The 21,179-nt window shown below is 41.3% G+C and overlaps 1 protein-coding gene across 6 annotated transcripts in view; it reads right to left on the bottom strand.

Moving 5' to 3' along the window:
* The window catches only part of PDE1B (phosphodiesterase 1B), a 307,280-nt gene that overhangs the window by 51,640 nt on the left and 234,461 nt on the right, over positions 1 to 21,179 (bottom strand). For all 6 annotated transcript variants that reach the window (XM_083169525.1, XM_083169526.1, XM_083169528.1 and 3 more), the window contains 7 exons: positions 15,806 to 15,919; positions 13,992 to 14,174; positions 11,890 to 11,956; positions 9,548 to 9,664; positions 8,549 to 8,689; positions 4,802 to 4,902; positions 3,318 to 3,443 (listed from right to left, as the gene is read on the bottom strand). In XM_083169525.1, coding sequence (XP_083025651.1) covers positions 3,318 to 3,443; positions 4,802 to 4,902; positions 8,549 to 8,689; positions 9,548 to 9,664; positions 11,890 to 11,956; positions 13,992 to 14,174; positions 15,806 to 15,919 — 849 coding nt within the window. The remainder of the gene's footprint in view (positions 1 to 3,317; positions 3,444 to 4,801; positions 4,903 to 8,548; positions 8,690 to 9,547; positions 9,665 to 11,889; positions 11,957 to 13,991; positions 14,175 to 15,805; positions 15,920 to 21,179) is intronic.

Genomic DNA, 21,179 nt, shown 5'->3' on the forward strand with positions numbered 1-21,179 from the left:
GCGTCATTAGTTACAGGTGCTGCAATCATGCTTTCTGCGTCATTAGTTACAGGTGCTGCAATCATGCTTTCTGCGTCATTAGTTACAGGTGCTGCAATCATGCTTTCTGCGTCATTAGTTACAGGTGCTGCAATCATGCTTTCTGCGTCATTAGTTACCAACATCGGTCGCACCATTGAATCTTTGTCCATATTAATTAAAGTCTAAAAGGAGCACTAATGCAGAGCTTGCTATGGGAAATTCAATGACCCGTATCACCTTATTGCTCCTATCTTTCTATTTCTTGAGTAATAGAAAGGGCAAACAGACAAGGCCTTTTCTTTTGCAAGTCTAAGTATTCTAGGGTGGTAGCCATGATAAGAAATGAATTTCAACATCATTTAATCAATTTTTTGAGCTGCATCCTGTCATGAGCCTGTACTCCAGATCGAGCAGATATGATCTATGGTTATACACAGACGACATGTTCTTATTATGGTCAGGGAAATCCCGGAGCTTGAGGTTATAATGTAGAGATCCCCCCGTCATTGCCGGCATCATGATGTCATGGCAAATTCCTGGGTAGATACAGTGGGGCAAAAAAGTATTTAGTCAGCCACCAATTGTGCAAGTTCTCCCACTTAAAAAGATGAGAGAGGCCTGTAATTTTCATCATAGGTATACCTCAACTATGAGAGACAAAATGAGGAAAAAAAATCCAGAAAATGACATTGTCTGATTTTTAAAGAATTTATTTGCAAATTATGGTGGAAAATAAGTATTTGGTCAATAACAAAAGTTCATCTCAGTACTTTGTTATATACCCTTTGTTGGCAATGACAGAGGTCAAACGTTTTCTGTAAGTCTTCACAAGGTTTTCACAAACTGTTGCTGGTATTTTGGCCCATTCCTCCATGCAGATCTCCTCTAGAGCAGTGATGTTTTGGGGCTGTCGCTGGGCAACACGGACTTTCAACTCCCTCCAAAGATTTTCTATGGGGTTGAGATCTGGAGACTGGCTCGGCCACTCCAGGACCTTGAAATGCTTCTTACGAAGCCACTCCTTTGTTACCCGGGCAGTGTGTTTGGGATCGTTGTCATGCTGAAAGACCCAGCCACGTTTCATCTTCAATGCCCTTGCTGATGGAAGGAGGTTTTCACTCAAAATCTGACGATACATGGCCCCATTCATTCTTTCCTTTACACGGAGCAGTCGTCCTGGTCCCTTTGCAGAAAAACAGCCCCAAAGCATGATGTTTCCACCCCCATGCTTTACAGTAGGTATGGTGTTCTTTGGATGCAACTCAGCATTCTTTCTCCTCCAAACACGACGAGTAGAGTTGTTACCAAAAAGTTCTATTTTGGTTTCATCTGACCATATGACATTCTCCCAATCCTCTTCTGGATCATCCAAATGCTCTCTAGCAAACTTCAGACGGGCCTGCACATGTACTGCCTTTAGCAGGGGGACACGTCTGGCACTGCAGGATTTGAGTCCCTGGCGGCGTAGTGTGTTACTGATGGTAGCCTTTGTTACTTTGGTCCCAGCTCTCAGCAGGTCATTCACTAGGTCCCCCCGTGTGGTTCTGGGATTTTTGATCACCGTTCTTGTGATCATTTTGACCCCACGGGGTGAGATCTTGCGGGGAGCCCCAGATCGAGGGAGACTATCAGTGGTCTTGTATGCCTTCCATTTCCTAATAATTGCTCCCACAGTTGATTTCTTCACACCAAGCTGCTTACCTATTGCAGATTCAGTCTTCCCAGCCTGGTGCAGGTCTACAATTTTGTTTCTGGTGTCCTTTGACAGCTCTTTGCTCTTGGCCATAGTGGAGTTTGGAGTGTGACTGTTTGAAGTGTTGGACAGGTGTCTTTTATATAGATAAAGAGTTCAAACAGGTGTCATTAATACAGGTAACGAGTGGAGGACAGAGGAGCCTCTTACAGAAGAAGTTACAGGTCTGTGAGAGCAAGAAATCTTGCTTGTTTGTTTTTGACCAAATACTTATTTTCCACCATAATTTGCAAATAAATTCTTTAAAAATCAGACAATGTCATTTTCTGGATTTTTTTTCCTCATTTTGTCTCTCATAGTTGAGGTATACCTATGATGAAAATTACAGGCCTCTCTCATCTTTTTAAGTGGGAGAACTTGCACAATTGGTGGCTGACTAAATACTTTTTTGCCCAACTGTATATTTAACCCAGTAAACTGCTTTGTGTGCGTTATATAGCGACCTTGATAGTTATTGTAGCACTTTTGTGTTCCATTAAGAACTGTCATGAGAATTTACTGACTTATGCTGGAGATTTGAGAAACAAATTTAATAAACATGGCAGAATTAAATAGAGAAATAAGGACTCTGAAATGATTGTTATTAAATATTTTCTACATCATAATAGTTGTATGCATTGTACCAGTGTGATAGCCTTTTTAAGTGCATTATAATGTTACACGCTGCCAGGGCCAGCGAGTCGGGGGGGGGGGGGGGGTGGGGGACAGTGGGTACTAATTACCCAGGTCTTGGTTTGCTGGAGGTACCCAGTGGTGGCCCCAACACCGCCCCCTTTCCCCCTCCGTCCCTCCCGGGCAGCAGCAACAGCACACACCTCTACAGCATGTGTGTGGTGACAGCAGGCTCAGCATGTGCATCTCACTGACAGCGTGAGAGCTCATGCTGAGCCTGCTGTCAGCACAGCACATGCTATAGGCGTGTACTGCTGCTGCTAAGGAGGGGGACAATATCACACACTCACCCCCACTAAACATTTTTGGGGGCATGGCCTAATCGCAAGAGCTGTCCACGCCTCCAGGGATCAGGCCTTGCCCTTGAATTTTTACCGGGGCCCGGCATACCTCTTGGCGGCCCTGCATGCTGCAAGCAGCTACACAACAACTGTGCAATCTTCCCATTGGACATGCAACACATCCAATTGGACGATTCAGTGAAAGGAATTGGGAATGATGTATCGTGGGGACACACTATACCATATTTCATTACTATTCTCATTAAAATGATATATTACATGATATATCCTATAGTGTTTACCCAGCATAACTACTCTGTATAAAGTCTGGTCAGAAGCTACATCCTGTGGAGTTTCTGGTAATACACTGTCCTCAGATCTGTAAGAAAGTAAAGAATTTGTATTCTTTAAAGGAAATTAGCTCTCAAAATCAGTCATTCCCATCCCATGACAGAGCAGACAAGCTTATTCTGTGCTTCCAGGCATGGCTACGTTTTTATGGATTTATAAATGGTGCTAGTTCTCTCATCACTCCTCAGCACTGTGTGGTCCGAAGTAAATCAACTGCAAAAGTACAAAAACATACTCACGAGAACTCATCCTTGGTGAGATTCACAAATATGTTCATTTCATCATCTTGCATGATCCGATAAACAGCGCTGACATGGTGGTTCTCCAACACTGACCGGTCATTATACAGGATAGCACAGTCTGACCTATGAAGATTGGTGTGATAATAACAGAAACAACGTAAACAATTCATTTTATGTCCAGCAGGCTGAGGGGGTAACAGACATTCCAAAATAACTTTTATCAAAGATTGGACACCCCTGCACAAGTGAAATGGGGTGCTCCTGCAGCAGACCTGTGTTCCTAAAGGTATCAAGCTTTCAGATCACATGGCAATTGCACAAGAACATCTGATGCCAAAGTGTACAATACAGTTCTGATAACTTCATAGCGGTTGCCCGTAGGCACGCTAAATATTGGTTCTTCTGCCTGACCCAGCCGCCAGACACACAAAGCCAGGCCAAGGACACGGCAATACATACCAGCCAGGGGGGCATGTGGCACCCTGCCCCCCGGCCCAGCCCGCCACTGTCTACAGGGGTGTCATATGACACATCGACAGTCGGGATTCCGACAGTCATTTCTCCGACCTCGGAATCCCAACTGCACAGCGGGGGGAGCGCAATGAAGCCCCTTGTGGGCTCGCTGCGCTCGCCACGCTGCGGGCACCTATTTTATTCTCCCTCTGTGGGGGTCATGGACCCCCACGACGGAGTAGTCGGGATTCCGACGTTGGAGTAATGACTGTCGGAATCCCGAATATCGGGGAGCCGTCCGGCACCCTGTCTACAGTGCCCTCCACAGCTATTATCAGACTATTTACCAACCGCCCTAAAAACTTATCTGTTCATTTGGCCTCTCACCAGTCTTCATTAAATCTTCCTGTTCCTGTACACAGATTTGGCAAGTAAGAGAAGAGAGGGCGCCCTAAACTCTGGGTCTTTGGTTTTAGCCAAGCACCCAATAATAAAACACTGCAACATTTCAGTAGGATAATCTGGACGTTGTATATGTGAAATGACTCATATACAGTATGTATATGAGTCATATACAGTATACAACAGTATGTTGTTTCGTGTTGTTGTTTCAGTATGTTATTTCTTTGCCCTAATTATCCTAGTGAAATGTGGCAGTGTTTTATTAATTGTCAGCCTTCTAACAGTTAAAACCAACCAACCTTTCGTATATATATATATATATATATATATATATATATATATATATTTATATTTATTTTTATTTTTTTGCCTTCAAAGGAAGAACAGAAAATACAGGATTTTTCAAACATGAGCGCCTGTAAGTCTAACAATCAACTAGTGTCCCCATAGCAACAGAACAGACATACGCTTTTCCTGTATAATTGGAACTAACTCATTCAAGCGGCTAACTGATTAGTCGCTAGGAGATATTCGTGACCGCACATATGGACCTTGTTAGTAAATAACCTCTATAGGGGTGTTATGCCATTCATCATGGTTTTATGACACAAAATCGGTCGCCTTACTTTGTCTGGATGTGGAAGCTGTTTGTAGTTCCTGTATGTTCAAAGTCATGGATGGCAGCAGCAAAAATAATGGCCAGGATCTCAATCTCATTTAGGCAATGCTGTGCAAGAGAAGACAGGCAATGAGGAGTCAGCTGTGATTCATGAGCAGCCAGCAGAGGGTGTATGAGGACAGTTATACTGCAGAAGAAGTTAAGGGAAATAGAAAATGTAATAACTTACCGCTTAAAATAACTGAAGATTTATGTGCAGTGCTTTAAGTGTGCTTAAAATATTGAAATATAATGAGGCTACTGAGCATAAAAAGAACAAAAACCATCTTCAAAGTCAGTTCTCTCCCCCACGCTATAGCACTCTGCAGCAAAGGAGAGCTGCAGTCTTCTTGTGGTGTTTAAATATTTACATATTCAATATTAGCACTTCCTTCCGTATTATAAAACAACAAGGTATTTTATTAGAGTTCTATTCCATTATGGTATTATCACTGTTACCAGATTCTGCCTGACAAAGAGAGGATTAGTCATTGTAGTGTCTAGAGAATCGGCATCTCCTGCCTTCTTCAAAGGATGATGTCATATTTACACTTTTGTCATATTTAGGGAGACTTTGGGGATGATAGTGTAGGGGGGTACACACCCACATGGAACTAGACACACCCACCACTGGCCACACCCACACAGCACTGGTGACAGCTCTTCTTCTCATAATAGGCCATTGAACATTTTCAGCCTCTGGCCCATATGATTCTTAATCCAGCCCTGTTGGTTCATCTGTGTGGACTGCCAGATACATCATTACATGCTCTGAGTGGAGCAGCACATTATATAATGATCAAATATTGTGAAAATATTTCTATCATTCTTATTTGCACCTAATTTTTCCTAAAGGCTGTAGAAAATGTACTGTAACAAATGTACATGTTCTATTGTGAAAGCATGATTTTGAGGGAGAGGGTCCTGTTGGAGGCTCTAGTCCAGTGGTAGCCAACTCCAGTCCTCGAGAGCTACCAACAGTTCATGATTTCTAGATCACCTAGCTGGGGCACAGGTGCACTCATTACTGACACATTATAAATGATCCACAGCTGGAGCTAATTACTTCACTTATGATTCTGTGAGGAGACCTGGAAAACGTTAACTGTTGGTAGCTCTCGAGGACTGGAGTTGGCTACCCCAGCACTAGCTACTGGATGCTGATCTATAGAGGAGCCGATCTATAGGTGGCACTAATAAAAAACTGCCCAGAAGTTGGCAGGGTATTATAAACTGGCCACAAAAGGATGAAACGCGTTGGTCATCATTTCCTAATGCATATTGGGGGTTATGCTGATTCACTCGGAAAGGCGCAATCACTCTCTAATGGACAAAACCATATGCACTGCAGGTGGGGCTGATGTAACATGTGCAGAGAGAGTTAGATTTGGGTGTTTTATTGTTTCTGTGCAGGGTAAATACTGGCTGCTTTATTTTTACGCTGCAATATAGATATCAGTTTGAAGTACAAATCCCACCCAAATCTAACTCTCTCTGCACATGTTATAACAGCCCCACCTGCAGCGCACATGGTTTTGTCCATTAGAGAGTGATTGTGCCTTTCCGAGTGAATCAGAATAACCCCCTTTGTATTAATAATTACCTTTTGTTATGTAGTAGATACAATGCAATCACATTTTAATATATCTGGCCTCATATACTCTGGGAAAAAACACAACTATATGCTAGCATCACTGCTAGGGAGCAGAAATTCAAGTCATAGGACCAGCAAGCTTTTAGGACCTCTCCAGTATGTATGCTGGGTGGGCATGTGGTTTTAGTTTTAAGCAGGTTATTGTTATGAGACTGTAAGACAGTAACACAACTATGGCCCTCCAGCTGTTGTGAAATTACAGGTCCCATCATGCCATGCCACTGTTTTAATATCAGGGAATGCAAAAACTATGGCAAGGCATGCTTGGAAGTGTAGTTTCACAAGACCTACATGCTAACAATTCAAGTTTTAGTGGTACCTTTTCATTGGTGTGAGTGAAATCTCAGCTTACCCCCGATTAGAGCTACTGTACTTCTACCATAGAAAAATTGTACATTTCTGATGACTCAAGCATTTAAATGAATGTTTCTTTGTACAGTTGTCCCAGGTTAAACAAAAACTGAATTACCCCTTTGTAACAAGGTACATTTATAACAATTTCAATAATGTATCTAGCTATCTTCTTCATTACATGAAGCAACATTTATTACTGTAAATGAGGGTTCGCAGCTGCTGGCACAGCACAAATTAAACTATTTGTTATTCTCGGTCTAATTAAGTAATAAAAGAGGGTCGGATTTTCAAATTGATGCAATTTCACGATCACTTAAAGAAAGTTACAGACTCTTAAATGTGCTATAGAAAATTACTATTCACCGCTGATTATGTGTTCAGTTTATTATTATGTCTGGGCTGTGTGATGATGTTTTTGACCTTCATAACTGCAATTAGGGACAGAATTGCTGTGTATTTTCTCACTCCACAGGAAACAAAGATTAAAGTGGAGATTGACTATTCCTATGTATGTTTGCCACATGCAGATCAATCCCACCGTTTGCTGAGGTAATCCGTATGTGCTAGCATAGCATCATACCAATGTCAGATACAGTAATATCTGCAGCAATCTGTTAGTTATTAATCAAATAACTTTCAGGCATCACTAAAATTCCCTCATTTGTCCAACTTGGCCAAGCTAGTTTATGGCCGATCTGAAAACAGATTCTGATATCACAACTTCTTACTCTCTGAATCAGGAGTGGCCAAGTAGGTCCTTGAAATCTACCAACGGTCCACGTTTTCCAAATCACCTAGGTGGTGCACAGCTGTAGTCATTACGATCTGTCACTTTTTTTAAACATGCGGCATTCATACCTACTATAGATCCACAGGTTGTCTGAAAAAAATCAACTGTTGGTAGATTTTGAGGACAGGTTTGGCCACCCCTAGTCTAAATGATACTGTTAGTGCGTACACTGATGGCAATAGTTGAACAAATACCTACAGTATCCTTTACTTTTCAGAGTTGGTAGCAAAAAAAAAAGAAGGAGCAAATTTACACTCTGGAAAAACCATATTGCAGGAGGCTCTTGAAAAGTGGGTGGCACTATTGGATCCCCAGAACATAGCTAAAATCTCCTGGATCCGGGTGAAGCGAGGGGAGCATGGTCATGATGTTGCAAGCAATGATCCCTGCACACACCCATTTTTCTGCACCCCACCCCAGCACCACTCCCCAATACTTCTGCCCACTGTGCCAACCTGTTTGCCCTTTCCAGGATGGGGCAGTCTGAACGTCAGCATAGATGTGGTAGCTATAAAATGTAAGAAAGGGGTGTGTCTTAGCTGAACTCTACAATGTAGTATAAAAATATAGATCCCTAGTATTTGTAGGCTGCATGCAAAAGCATTCAGTATTTATCATGCATCCAAAACAAAAGTAGTTTTGGCACCTCTTGCATTGCAGAATGGTTTGTCCAGGTGCAAAGTTTCTGTTTTTTTTTCTTTGCCCACAACTTTGCATTCCTTTTATAATATTATAAAGAAAAATACAGTTGGCTTGATGTAATACAGTCTGAGGTCACCAGGGGGGGGGGGGGGGGGGGTATGCCGGCTGAAGCAGCAATCACAAAGCAGCATCAGAAAGCAGCCATCATTATTAAGGCACACACGCACATACATGCACACACTCACACACAAATAATGGAAGGGGAAGGGACTTACCACCATGCCTGTCCGCAGTAGAAAGCAGTGCACTGTCTGTGTTACATCTGCTGCATGGATCTGGTTATGGTAAGGATTCTTATACTTCCCATACCCGCTCTCGAGGGAATCCAGAAAGCTCATTAGAAATGCAACAGGAATCTGTGAACAGAGCACACGTGTATGTAAAGTGGTTGTTCTGGAGACAAAATGGGGCACAAGTATTAACATGCAATAACTTTTTAAAATAACGGGTCCCGCTCCTCCTGCATAATGAGCGGGCACCTGTAGCTCAGAGCCAGCAGCAGGGCTAGCGTGTCCCTGCGGTTGGAATAGGACAACGCTAGCCTTGGGCTGGCGAAGCGGCTGGAGCGGCTTAATGGGTGATGTATGCCTAACAGCCAGTCATACATCACCTGAGCCATAAATGACTGGGGGGGTTGAAGGGGACAGCAGTGCGGAGCGTTATTCGGCGGGCTGTCCCAAGCGCACGTTAGGTGCACTGATAATACATTAAAAAAGTTATCCCCCCCCCCCAGTTAACCAGTGTTAAGTGAAGCATATGCACTTAATGCTGGTAAATACATCTGCCCCAATGTAAAAAAATTGTTAGCAATAAATTGGGAATATGCACGTCCCATTAAACTACAGTCGCATTGTGAAAAATGTGAGAACAGTCTAAATTGCCAGCGCGGATGTGTGTGTGTGTTAAAAAACAGGCGCAGGCGTTTCTGGACTGTTTGCAGGGCTGGCTGCAGTGGCTACATGACAACACATGCAGCTGTTCTGACCCTAAGCATGGCATCCCGTCGCTTGGCTTTGCAGCCAGGAGGCTACCCGTTTGCATGACAGCAATACGATTGCAAAACTTTGTAATTCCATCGCGGGGATGGGCTTGGAATGCTGGGTGTCCTGTACTAGGTGGCCCCCAACATGCAGCTTTGTGGTTTATAAGCAAAACTACAACTCAACCCGAATTAGGCCCAATGGCTGTAAAGAATAAAAAAAAATTCAAATTACCTTAAAACGACTGTTCAGGTTGTGTCTGGTCAGTAGTTCAAAAACAATAGTTTTCAAGGCATGATCTTCGCTCACTCTATTCAACACAAACACGTCAAAGTCCCAGAGATCCAAGTGCTACAGAGAATGGAATGGGACAGGAAGGAGTCATTGTTACAATGAAAGTATAACAGCCTTATAAAAGCCGTTTTACTGCACATTTCTAACCTAACCATATCATTTTCGGTACTTGTGTATTAGTAGGGCGCCCACTAAGCTATTTGCTTAGTGGGCTATTCTGCGTAGTGAAATCGCATTGCATGCAATTTTTCTGTGCAATGCGATGCGATTTTTCATTGTATAAGCACCCATACCATGAGATGTGATGGTACTTAATTTTAAAAGCACCCATGCACACCCTCACTATACACGTCACCCCGAAGCGCTGCAAACACAGCGAGCCCCGCGAGGGGACGCGGAATACATGTAAAGTAATACCACGCTTCGGGCTCGGTGGCTCGCTGCACTTGCCACACTTTAGAAAATCAACTCCACGCCGACGAGGATAGTGGGGGTATGAAAAGGTCGGGAGGACGCGTAACCGGCTGCGCTCGCCACGCTTCGGTGTCATACGTATGTAAATTGGGCGCCCTGCAAATACACAAGTATCCTTTTTTCTTATATTACACAGCATCTTCTTACATAAACTGATTTATTCTGGTTACAATAAAGTTACTGATGTGAGTCCTGTTTGGTCTTCACAATTATTATTATTATCCTTTATTTATATGGCACCACAAGGGTTCTGCAGCGCCCAGTTACAGAGTACACATAATCAAACTGGAAAACCGTAACGTACAGTTGAAGACAATTCAGGACAGATAGAGGGTAAATGATTATAGGAACATCAGCTGATTGCTGCAATAAAAGTATCAAGGTGGCAGCAAACAGCGTGCTTTGGTGCAAGAAAGGATAAGCACATGAGGTAAGAGGTCTCTGCTCGTGAGAGCTTACATTCTAAAGAGGAGGGGCAGACAGACAGGGGTGACACCGGAGGGTGAGATAGGGCGAGGAACAGAAGGTTAGGAGGACAGTTTGCTGGGTTTGGTGAAGAAGTGGGTCTTAAGAGCCTGTTTGATGTTCTGTATAGAAGTGGAGAGTCTGAGGGGGAGAGGTAGAGAATTCTCTCAACATGGCGGCGCTCCAATGAGCGTGACTATATCTGTATGCTACATAAAGAAACCAATGATTACGAAACACTGCAGGGTTGAAACACGTATCTTTATCTTCCATGCTTATGTATGTATTTTATATGAAGCTCTACTGTATGTTTTTACTTCTGGAGAAACACTAAACAAGTGTCAGTAAGATGTCCATCTGAAAATTTGTATAAGCTTGGAATGATATTTAAAAGAACTGGTAATTCCTATCGGAAATCTTATCAGACTTTTCTTATAAATGAGACGACTTGGCTGAGTCTGAATTGGAAGTCAATCACATAAATGGGCGTATTCAATCTTGGCCAAGTTTTTCACCAGCTGAAAAAAAACGGCAAAGATTTGCCCATCAGTGTTCAATCATGGGTTTTTGAGTACATTTTCGACCATGCTATTTCACTTTTTGAGTGGGGGGGCATATTGGCATGGGCTAAAATGGATGCAAAGACGGGCAAAAACAGATGCGAATTCACCAAAACCATGTGTATTCACAGCAATTTGGACAATGTACGCAGTTTTCACCCATGTTAGATTTTTCACCTGGGCGAATAAACAGCATGGGGATTTCATAGAGTCCAATTCGCCCAAAAACTGGGCCCGAAATTCAATATTCCCCAAAACAAGTAACTTTTTATCTGGGACAAGTTATTTTGCATGCAGGGTAACACTGGCTGTTGTGCATGTAGCCTACAATTTACATTTGAGTTTGTACACGTCGCTCTCCCATCTAAATCTCTGTGTAAATTTTAAGTCTGCCCCACTTGAAGTGCAACATGACCTTTTTCTTTTTATTAATTTGCTATATGTCCCAACTTACCTGTATCAGAAGCAGTAACCATATGCGATTGATAAATGGGTGTGTCTCTATAACTGTGAACACTGCATGCAATTAGTTCTATTCACACGCTGTCTGCTATGATTGTGGGACAGTTGGGATGTATGCATAAGCCCCTTTATGTTTACATCCCCAGTATGTATACATTTCTGCGCAAGTGGACATGTTACAATTTTTGGAGGGACTGGCGTACTGTAGTTGCAAGTTGTACCTCCCAGAAAATAGTGGCGGTGGCAACAAAACCGAATCACAGAATATAAAACCCCCGGGTAAGAGAGGTACATTGGTAAGACATGATACGTGTACTACACCTTTAAGCTATTAACAACAGCTGTGGAGTAATTTGGGCCAACGGCTGTGTACGTTCTTCGAAACATTCTGGAAAGAGAACAAAGAATTATATTGTGAAATATATTTTCTACTTTTAGCTAGAAAAGCAACCTCTAGAAACTACATAAATCTACCCAGAATCACTACTTTATAAAACACTAAAACACTTTACAGAACTGTACATTTGCAATTCTTTTGTGGTTCAATTTCACTGGCATTCTGCAACATAAATAACACTCTCTGGTTCATGAGAAATTCAACAATATGTGTCAGCGTCTCAGGGAGTTTGTGTTATAACCATAATTGGTAAATAACATGGGGAAACTAATGAAACAATATTTTGCATTGTCACATCCACAGAAAAAAAAAACAAACAAACATGAGTTTACAGCTAAAAAGGGAATTCTCTTGATTGTTTTTTTAAGTCTGATTAAAGCAATACAGCTTCTTTTCTCACTTTAACATAATTAGCATACAGTACATGGAAGTTTGCTTATTGGAGAAGTACTTGATAGCAACCAATTATTTAAAGGTCTGTACTGTATATCAAGCAACATTGCACAGCCAAAACTCCCATGTGACATGAGAGCTCTATACAAGCTGCTGATTGGTAGATTCATATTAAAGGGTTGGCCTGTATGCATTGTAATTTATGGTCCTGTATCCAATTCCGGGGTAGATGCATGAAGCAGTGAAAAGTGCCTGGTACTTTATCACCGGCCAATCAGCTCCTAAATGTCCCTTTTTAAACCCAGCCTGCATTAAAGAGTCAGGAGCTGGTTGGTCGGTGATAAAGTACCAGGCATGTTATCACTTCTCCTCCCTTATCACTGCTTCAGACATCTCCCCCTCTATCTCTTATGGACAGCAGGGTAAGAAATGACCCTACTTTCATAGCTCTACAGTGGTTACTTAGGTGCTTTTTTAAAGGCAATGGAAACACTATTTTGTTGTTCAAAATCTACAGTAGATCACGAAGCAATGGTGCTAAAGGTTACAACCTCAAGGCCGGTATTCAATTAGTTGTGGTAATGTACAGCAGCTAATTGATTTCCTGGGGGCTATTCAATTAGCCTTGATATATTTATTGGGAGTTAAGTGCCCAGTAACTACCTTTTTATCCGTTATAAATGGAGCGAAGGTACATAAGTTTGTTTTTAATGGCAGGACCAATGAAATTTTGCAGGAAAAAGGAAAGTTGTTCTGCAAGATAATTGATTTTTTTTTTTTAAATTGTGAACCCCCCCCAGGGTACATTAGATATTAGAGTAAGATGAGTGCACCGACTTCATTGTCACTGAGAAAAATGCAATAAGATCAGATTTGGAAATGTAGAAGGGTTTGCAGACTTTTGTTTGAGGAAAATAATTTGTTATCTTGTCAAATAGTGTTGGCATAGTTGTGCGCACATTGAGTCTTATGGGTGCACAGGCACCCCCTAATGCTGTGCCCACCCTTACGAACACCTCCCTACCAGCAATACCTTTTACCAAAGACTTTTGCTTTTTAGACCTGTATTCCATTGAAAGAAGCGCCCATCAATCAATTATGTGTGTTTTGCATTGTTACTTGTACCAGACCATTGTCATATCACTACATGTCATCCATATATGTTTTTTACTTTATTTGCATGTATTATTATACTGAGAGACGTTTTATATTGTAGCGAGTACCAATAGATGATGGTAGACACGCCCAATTGCCACTGTTAGACACACCCAATAGGCAGTGTTATACATGTTTAAGATGTGGTGCTAAGCACCTCCCTTTGACGGTGCACCCCCTAATAAAATGTGCTGCGCATGCCTATGAGTGTTGGATTTTGCTTTTGCAAAGGTGAGGTAGGCTGGCAGACTAATACGTGAAGATGGTAAAGATGGTGCTGGTGGTTAGAAGACTGGCTCTATACAAAAGAAGTGAAGTATCTTTACTTGGCAAGTGAAGTAATACATTTGATGTTAGATTTGGGGAGCATTATGTTTGTGAAGCATGTACTGTGCATTAATTAATGCGGTACATAGATATACTATAGGTATCTTAGTGAATTGTTTGACAAAGAAACTTAGAAAAGAGAAGACGCTACCTTTCCACGAAGATCCCTGCTTGTACAGCGTGTACAATGCTACGGAATCTGGGTTTCTCCTCAGATCGTCGACCCGTTGACCGCGTCTGCTGTGTGAATGTGGAGGCCAACCAATCCCTGACTTCAGAGGGAACAGCATCGGAACGGATTTCTGGCAATTCATCTTCTGTGTCTAGAATCTGCCTGCAAATAAAGAATATAGGAATGATCGCTGCCGGGAAAAAGGAATCAACAAATCATAAATCAAAGGTAATTAAACATTACCTATACACAAAATGTGCTAACATATAAAGCCTCAGCAAGATAAACATTTTTTTTGCACAACTAAAGTGCTAAATATTAAGTATTGTTATACTTTGCTAGTATGGTATTTTCGATAAGCATTAGTTCATTCACTAAGGGAATTCCTTTTTTTATTTTCTTTGATTGTCCAATTATTGGGGTGCGAGCGGATCACCAGCAGAGGGGTGACACCAAAATGCTGGCTCATGCTCAGTGACAGGAGCGGGTGCTGCATTGTAACATTAGGCACAGCACTTGGCTCCTGTCACATTTCAGGAGCAAGTACTGTAGACAGTCTCTAAAGGTAGCCCAACATCTCCAAGACCACTGGAGTGGTGAAAATGGGAGTCCCACCCCTTCTTGCAAATTCCCTTGATGGCACAGCCTTTGTGAAATGTGTAAGATGAAGGCGTAAGCTTAGGGAATTTCACTGGCTCTGGGTGTCACCAAGCTTAGCGACACCCCTACAACCTCCAACTTGACTCAAATAAAAATAACCTGTCATTTAGTAGATGGGATGGGTCGAAAAATGTATATACAGATATGTTGTCAAACAACTAGCCTCAATACATGTTCTGGCACATGGGTGTGCTATGGCACTTTCCACAATCAGTATCCCGACGGTCAGTAACCCGACTGCTGGTGCTCCGACAGGGGGCAAGTGCAAAGAAGCCCCTTGCGGGCTTGCTGCGCTCGCCACGCTGCAGGCTTGCTGCAGTCACTGCGCTGCGAGCTCAGTGGTTTGGTTCGCTCACCACAGATTCTATTCTCCCTCTATTGGGGGTCGTGGGCCCCCATAAGGGAGAATAGACCCTGTCAGCGGGATCTCAACTGTCGGGCATTTAAACAGTCAGGATTCTGATGTCGGAATACTGACCGTCGGAATCCCAACTGTTGGGCAGTCATCTGGCACCCCTGGCACACTACACTTGACGCAAGTTAATTATGTGAGAGTCTTTTGTTTGAGTCTACTTTATCTGAATTTGTAAATTAGGAATAAATGTGATGAGACTACACTAATTTACTTGATATGTAACACTTGTATACCTGTGTGTGGCTGAGACTTATACAAAGGACAGCACAACTTGGGGTGGAAGTAAGCCACGGCAGCTGCATCATAGCAGCTCCTATACATATATAGTGTACAGATACAGAAGACAAATGTTGTATATCACGCAGTCTCGTGAAGCAAATTTGCTCCATCTAAGACACAAATGTGACAGAAAAAGAAGCTAGGTGCAAGCCAAGTTGCACAGAACCTGAATCACCATGAACTCTGCAACTGAAGCAACAGTTTATGAGGACACATCTGTACTACCAATCCCATGAATTGTCAGGAAAAAAAAACCTCATTGTAGCGGGAGAAAATCCACTGGTCACCTGTCACAGACACGGTATTGCTTCTGAAGAGGAAGAAGACTGATGCTTTAAGAAAAGTGTACAGTTAATGGCCCACCATCCTTTCCCAGAGATACTGTTTACTGTCTATATCAAGCAGTGACATGTGCGAGTGATTAATGTGGAAGGCTCACCTTGTCTCGTCAATGTATACTGCTTCCAGCAACGAGGCTGTGTACTCCAAGTTCTTTTTCAGTTCCACAATGTTGACCTCTCCATTTTCTAGTTGTTTCACCATGTACTTCAGGCTGTAGATAAAGCAGAGACATGAAAGGTAATTACAATGTCTGAAAACCTAATTGGTATATATATATGAGCACCAACAGTTTTCGTAATATGCATTTGACTTGCAAATCATTTGTCTGTAAAGGACAAATACAAGAAAATGTTCACCTTGTACAAATCTGCACATGCACTTATCACATAAAATCTATTGCATGTACTTAGATCAAATTAATCCTTAGTGTTCTGGGCCTAATCACCACACACCATGACATTCAGCGTTACTTAGACAGCTCAATACCGTCTATGCTGTGGCTGCTTGGGAAACTGTGCTCAAATATAACTTTATTATTTCTTTTTCACATAAGCATGCACCATCCTTGTGTATTCCTTCTGTTAAAGTATTATTTAGATGACAGGTAAGCAATAAGAGATTATCTAGTTTAGTACAGAAGCAATGGAACTGTTCCAGCTATAGTATTGTGTATGTCTGCAGGGCCGCCATTGCAACTTCATTATTTGTGCAATTATACCTTTACAGCTGATGTAGCATTGCAGCAATTTGTGCTTAGTCTTTAGACCTTTGTGCAAATAAAGTAACTATGGGGGAAATATACTGTATCAATACCCTCCCTCTAACCTTAAACCACCCCTAAAGTCAAACCCTTTACCTCCCCCACCCACAACATAACCCTAATCGTTCCTCTGTTGGAACCTAATCCCAAAATACCTCCCTCACAGCCTAACACCAATCTCCTCTCCAATGCAGTTAAACCCTATCCTTTACCCCCTGGAGCCTATCCCTTACCTTCCCCTCCAGTGTAACCCTAAGCTTCTCACCCCGCAGCATAACCCTACCCTCCCTCTGCATTTCCCTAATCTTTCCTACCCTTGAGCCTAACCCTAACGTAACTCAGTCACAGCCTAACCCTAATCTCCTCTCCCCTGCAGCCTAATCCTATCCTTTAGTTCCCTGGAGCCTAACCTAACCTCCCCTCTATCACAGTCTAACCTTAACCTACCCTCCCCTGCAAACTTACCTTACTCAAAACCCTAATATTTAACATTGGAATGTGTAGGGACTATGACAATCGTGTTGCCACTGTCTGTACTATGACCGGCAGGATGCTGACTGCATCATTTATACACAAGTGGTGATAAACACCAAGAAGCAAACAACGCAAGACTGTCCACATTCCTCAGACATTGGATGAAATCTGATTTATTGGGCACAAATAAATCCTATAATTAATATTTTAGCTGAATAATAATCAGATAAGTAGGCAATTTTTCCTTTGGACAACATAATTACAATTGACTATGCTCTACATATAAGGATGGATGGCACTACTTGCTTGCTGTATAACATACAGACTGACAGTGTTATGAAAGGTGTGACACTACAGTACGATCACTTACTAACCCAGGGTATGTGCATCACTTAAATTGTGTCTGGACAAAGTTTAGTACTAAGCAGGTTATTTTCCCTGTATCTTTACATAACCGTGATAAGACAAGATCCTTATAGGAGAAGGCCAAAACAGATGAAATACTGTATGGACAACAACTAAACAAAAGAAAAGTTTTTAATTATTTTCCCTTTCAAATCAGGTTACAGTGACTAGTAGAAAACATTGCATAGTCCTATTAGTCCTATGTACCAATTGATGTACTAATTGATGGTAATGGTATTGTAGAAAAAAATGTTGTTATGAGTTATGATTGGCATTTCTGCCTTACACCGATGGATTCATCGGTTTGATTCCAACCTGGGTCCTACTTGGAGTTTGTATGTTCTCTTCCATGTTTGCATGGTTTAACATCTGATGCTCTGTCGTGATTTATATTTTTAAACAAGACCAGGTTGGTTGTTTAGTCATAAGCCAAATATTTTGGATATTTTGGACAGTTTGAACCAATGAATGCCCTAAAAAAGTTCCATACTGTACATACACGTACTGTAGCACCTCGGTTGGATTTGAACAGATGACCGCAGCAGTAACCACTGTGCAGCCATGACACCTTAGGATGAGAGTAGACACTTACTATGGTTCTGCAGTCAACCAACTAACCAGTAATCCTTTATAAATCACTCTAAATAAACCTATGGGGGGAAATCCCATTTAGAAAAACTGTAAATTAGTCATTTAAATAGATAGCAGTGGGCAGCGTTTTTCACTCGCTATTGTTATCATGAATCCACAGCAAATCACAACAAAGGAATTAGTCCACTCATCTCCCTGGTGTTTTGCATAAAACAGCGCTAATGTCCCATCTGTCCTCTTTCCTCAGTAGATGAATGGTTACTTACTGAGATGGGAATCTACCAGCTCTGCATCATGAAAATTAATTAGACTCTGCAACCTACAGCGACGCTCTGGAAGAGATAGTAAGGCCCTTAAGGCTTTTACAGTCAAGACGAAAAGATGTTCCACTTTACCTGAGTTTATTTCCCAACCTAAGACATCCTGGGGCATAAAAGAGACCAGTGAAGGAGAAAATGAAATGCGAAAATGAGCTCTCAGCAGGGGAAGAGACCTGGAATTAATGAATTTTGCTGTGAAAGGAGCTTGTGGGATGACATCATTTAAAATAAAGAAAATAATTAGTTTTTCTGTCTAAAAACGGAATATCGAAAATGAGAAATGAAACAACAGGTGAAACAACAAGTTCCTCACTTATACACAAGCCAGTATTTGTTTTATCCTGCAGATCCCAAGAAGGAGATCAGTTGCTACTGATTAATCTGCAGGAGCCCACTTCCAGTGGGAGGCTAAATAGGTGGGAGAATAAACACAGTAAAAGCAAGAGCGTGAAACATACACTGCAGTGGGCAGCTGATGGCTGGTAGGCCCCACTCTGGAACTTGCTTATCTTTTATTTAGTTGGTAGCACAAAGATCAATGGGTCATGATCACAGCATCTGAGAGGGCTACAAAATGTTGCATCTAGGCGGATACTGGCTTGGTGGTGGTGGTGAGGGGGTACTTCTCCCAATTACAGTACTAGCATATCGGTTTTAATTCCTGAGGGCCAATTCTAACAGGATACCATGAAAAAAGTTGAGTTCATTCCTTTTTGTAAGAGTTATGCAATGGGGAGACTTTGGAGTTTATTTACTAAAATGGGAGTTCTGTTGAAGATGTGATGTTGCTATGGGCAACCAATCAATCTATTATCTTCTAGAAGGTGCTAAATAAATAAGAAGTAGGATCTGATTGGTTGCTATGCTCAACTTCCTATCTTTAATAGACCTCCCATCTTGGTAAATACATCCCTTTGAATGTGGTTTTGCTAATGACCTTATCTATGGAGGTGACCACGGATTCGGTACGGAATCCCGGCGATTGGAATCCCAACGCTGGAATCCCGACCGCCGAAATCCCGACAAGGGGGAGGGGGGGCGTGGATCCCCCCCCCACTTGCGGGCTCACTACGCTCGGCATGCTAATTTATTCTCCCTCCATGGGTGTCGTGGACACCCACAGAGGGAGAAAGTTTCGGGATTTCGGCGGTCGAAATTCCAGCGTCGGGATTTTAAACGCCGGGATTCCGACCGCCGGGAAATTAACCGCATCCCGTGACCACAGCAGATGATAATTTGTATGTAGTCACATAATCTAGTGTAAAGTGTGATGTACGGCCATTCATTGGTAGTGAAATGTAATATAATCATAGACAGATATTATTTTCAAATTCAATCCAGGATCTGTAAAATTTAGAAAAGGTTTCCGTGGACAATTAGTAATTTCAAACTACAGTACAGAAGAGTAAAAGAGTAGAGGACTGAGATGAAACTATACAGATTTCCCAAATCTACACTGAAAACTATAAGGTGGAAAGGACCTGGTAAGGTGTACAGTCTATCAAGGGATTCCCCAAGGGCAAGTTATTTTGTTCATTTTAAGATAACTGGACTCCACATTTTTTATCTTAATTTGCAATGTGTAATAACAACAGTATTTTAAGTTGTTTTATAAAATATGAGCTTCTGATTTAGTAAACTTTTGGGAATATCTACCGACAATTGCATATCAAATGCACTCATGGTAAGAAAGTTTTGCCACATGTGGCAATGCGGTCATGAAAATCCTATCAAAGGTGGGGGCTGGGATAGTCTTTGAAATAGGTCTGTCACTGCAAATGCCTAGAAGCAAGTGATAGATATGTCTATCACTTTGCTTCCTAGGTCGATATAGTAGTAGACTATTATGGACAAACACCATCTTTAGAACAGAGCTTGGTAAATCCAACTTGGATAGCTTCCCAGTGTAAACCTACAGTCTCTCCTTGTTAAATCTACAGTAAGAGATACTTAGATTATTTATTTATTTGTTTGCAAAGGATTTCTCACAAAATAGCTTTAGTAAATATAAGCCTAGATATTATAACCAAGATGTGTTCTATATATATATATATATATATATATATATATATATATATATATATATATATATATATATATATATATATATATAGTAGCAAGTGTGGCGGAACTTCAACAAACGCAGCAGTAGGCACCTTGATAAAGTGGCATCGATAGCCACGAAACGTTGGTAAAACCCTGCCTTGTGTGATTTGTTGCGAGTGCCGCCATCCCCCCTACATCTCCATATATATATATATATATATATATATATATATATATATATATATATATATATATATATATATATGTTAACCTTGGATGAGTGGCGCCACTTTATGCTTAAATAAATATATACAAAAAACAACAATATTCCCTTATTTATATAGGGTGTCAGCCCGTCTTAAAATGACAAAGTACCGGTATAATACTTATAGAAAAATGTGCAGGGAAGGAATAAGACCTTGGCGACTAAGTGTTGTGAAAAGTAATAAATAGTATATAAAAATATATATAAAATTTTTTTATTATAACAATATAAGACAAATATACAAAAGCGACCAGAGGGGGGCGGTCTGCTAGGATGACAAGCTTAAAATTTTTAGGGAGTCAAGGATACATAAAAAAATATATAAAAAAGAGGTTTTTATATATAAAAAAAGGGGGGGGGGATGGAATATAAAAAATACAAAATACAATGGATAAAAGGTAGAATAGTAATAGCAGCAAATTCAATAAAGAACGCTTATCTTTTTTGAGAAGGTAGGAGGTCAGATACCCGACGCGTTTCGTCTATGTGACTTCTTCTTGGTCTTATTCCTTCCCTGCATATATATATATATATATATATATATATATATATATTCATACTTTTAAATAAAATATACTTGGCAATAAAAAGCCTCCTTTATATATATAAA

Source organism: Crinia signifera, chromosome 2 (assembly GCF_055691185.1).
Source record: "Crinia signifera chromosome 2, ASM5569118v1, whole genome shotgun sequence".
Taxonomy (NCBI): domain Eukaryota; kingdom Metazoa; phylum Chordata; class Amphibia; order Anura; family Myobatrachidae; genus Crinia; species Crinia signifera.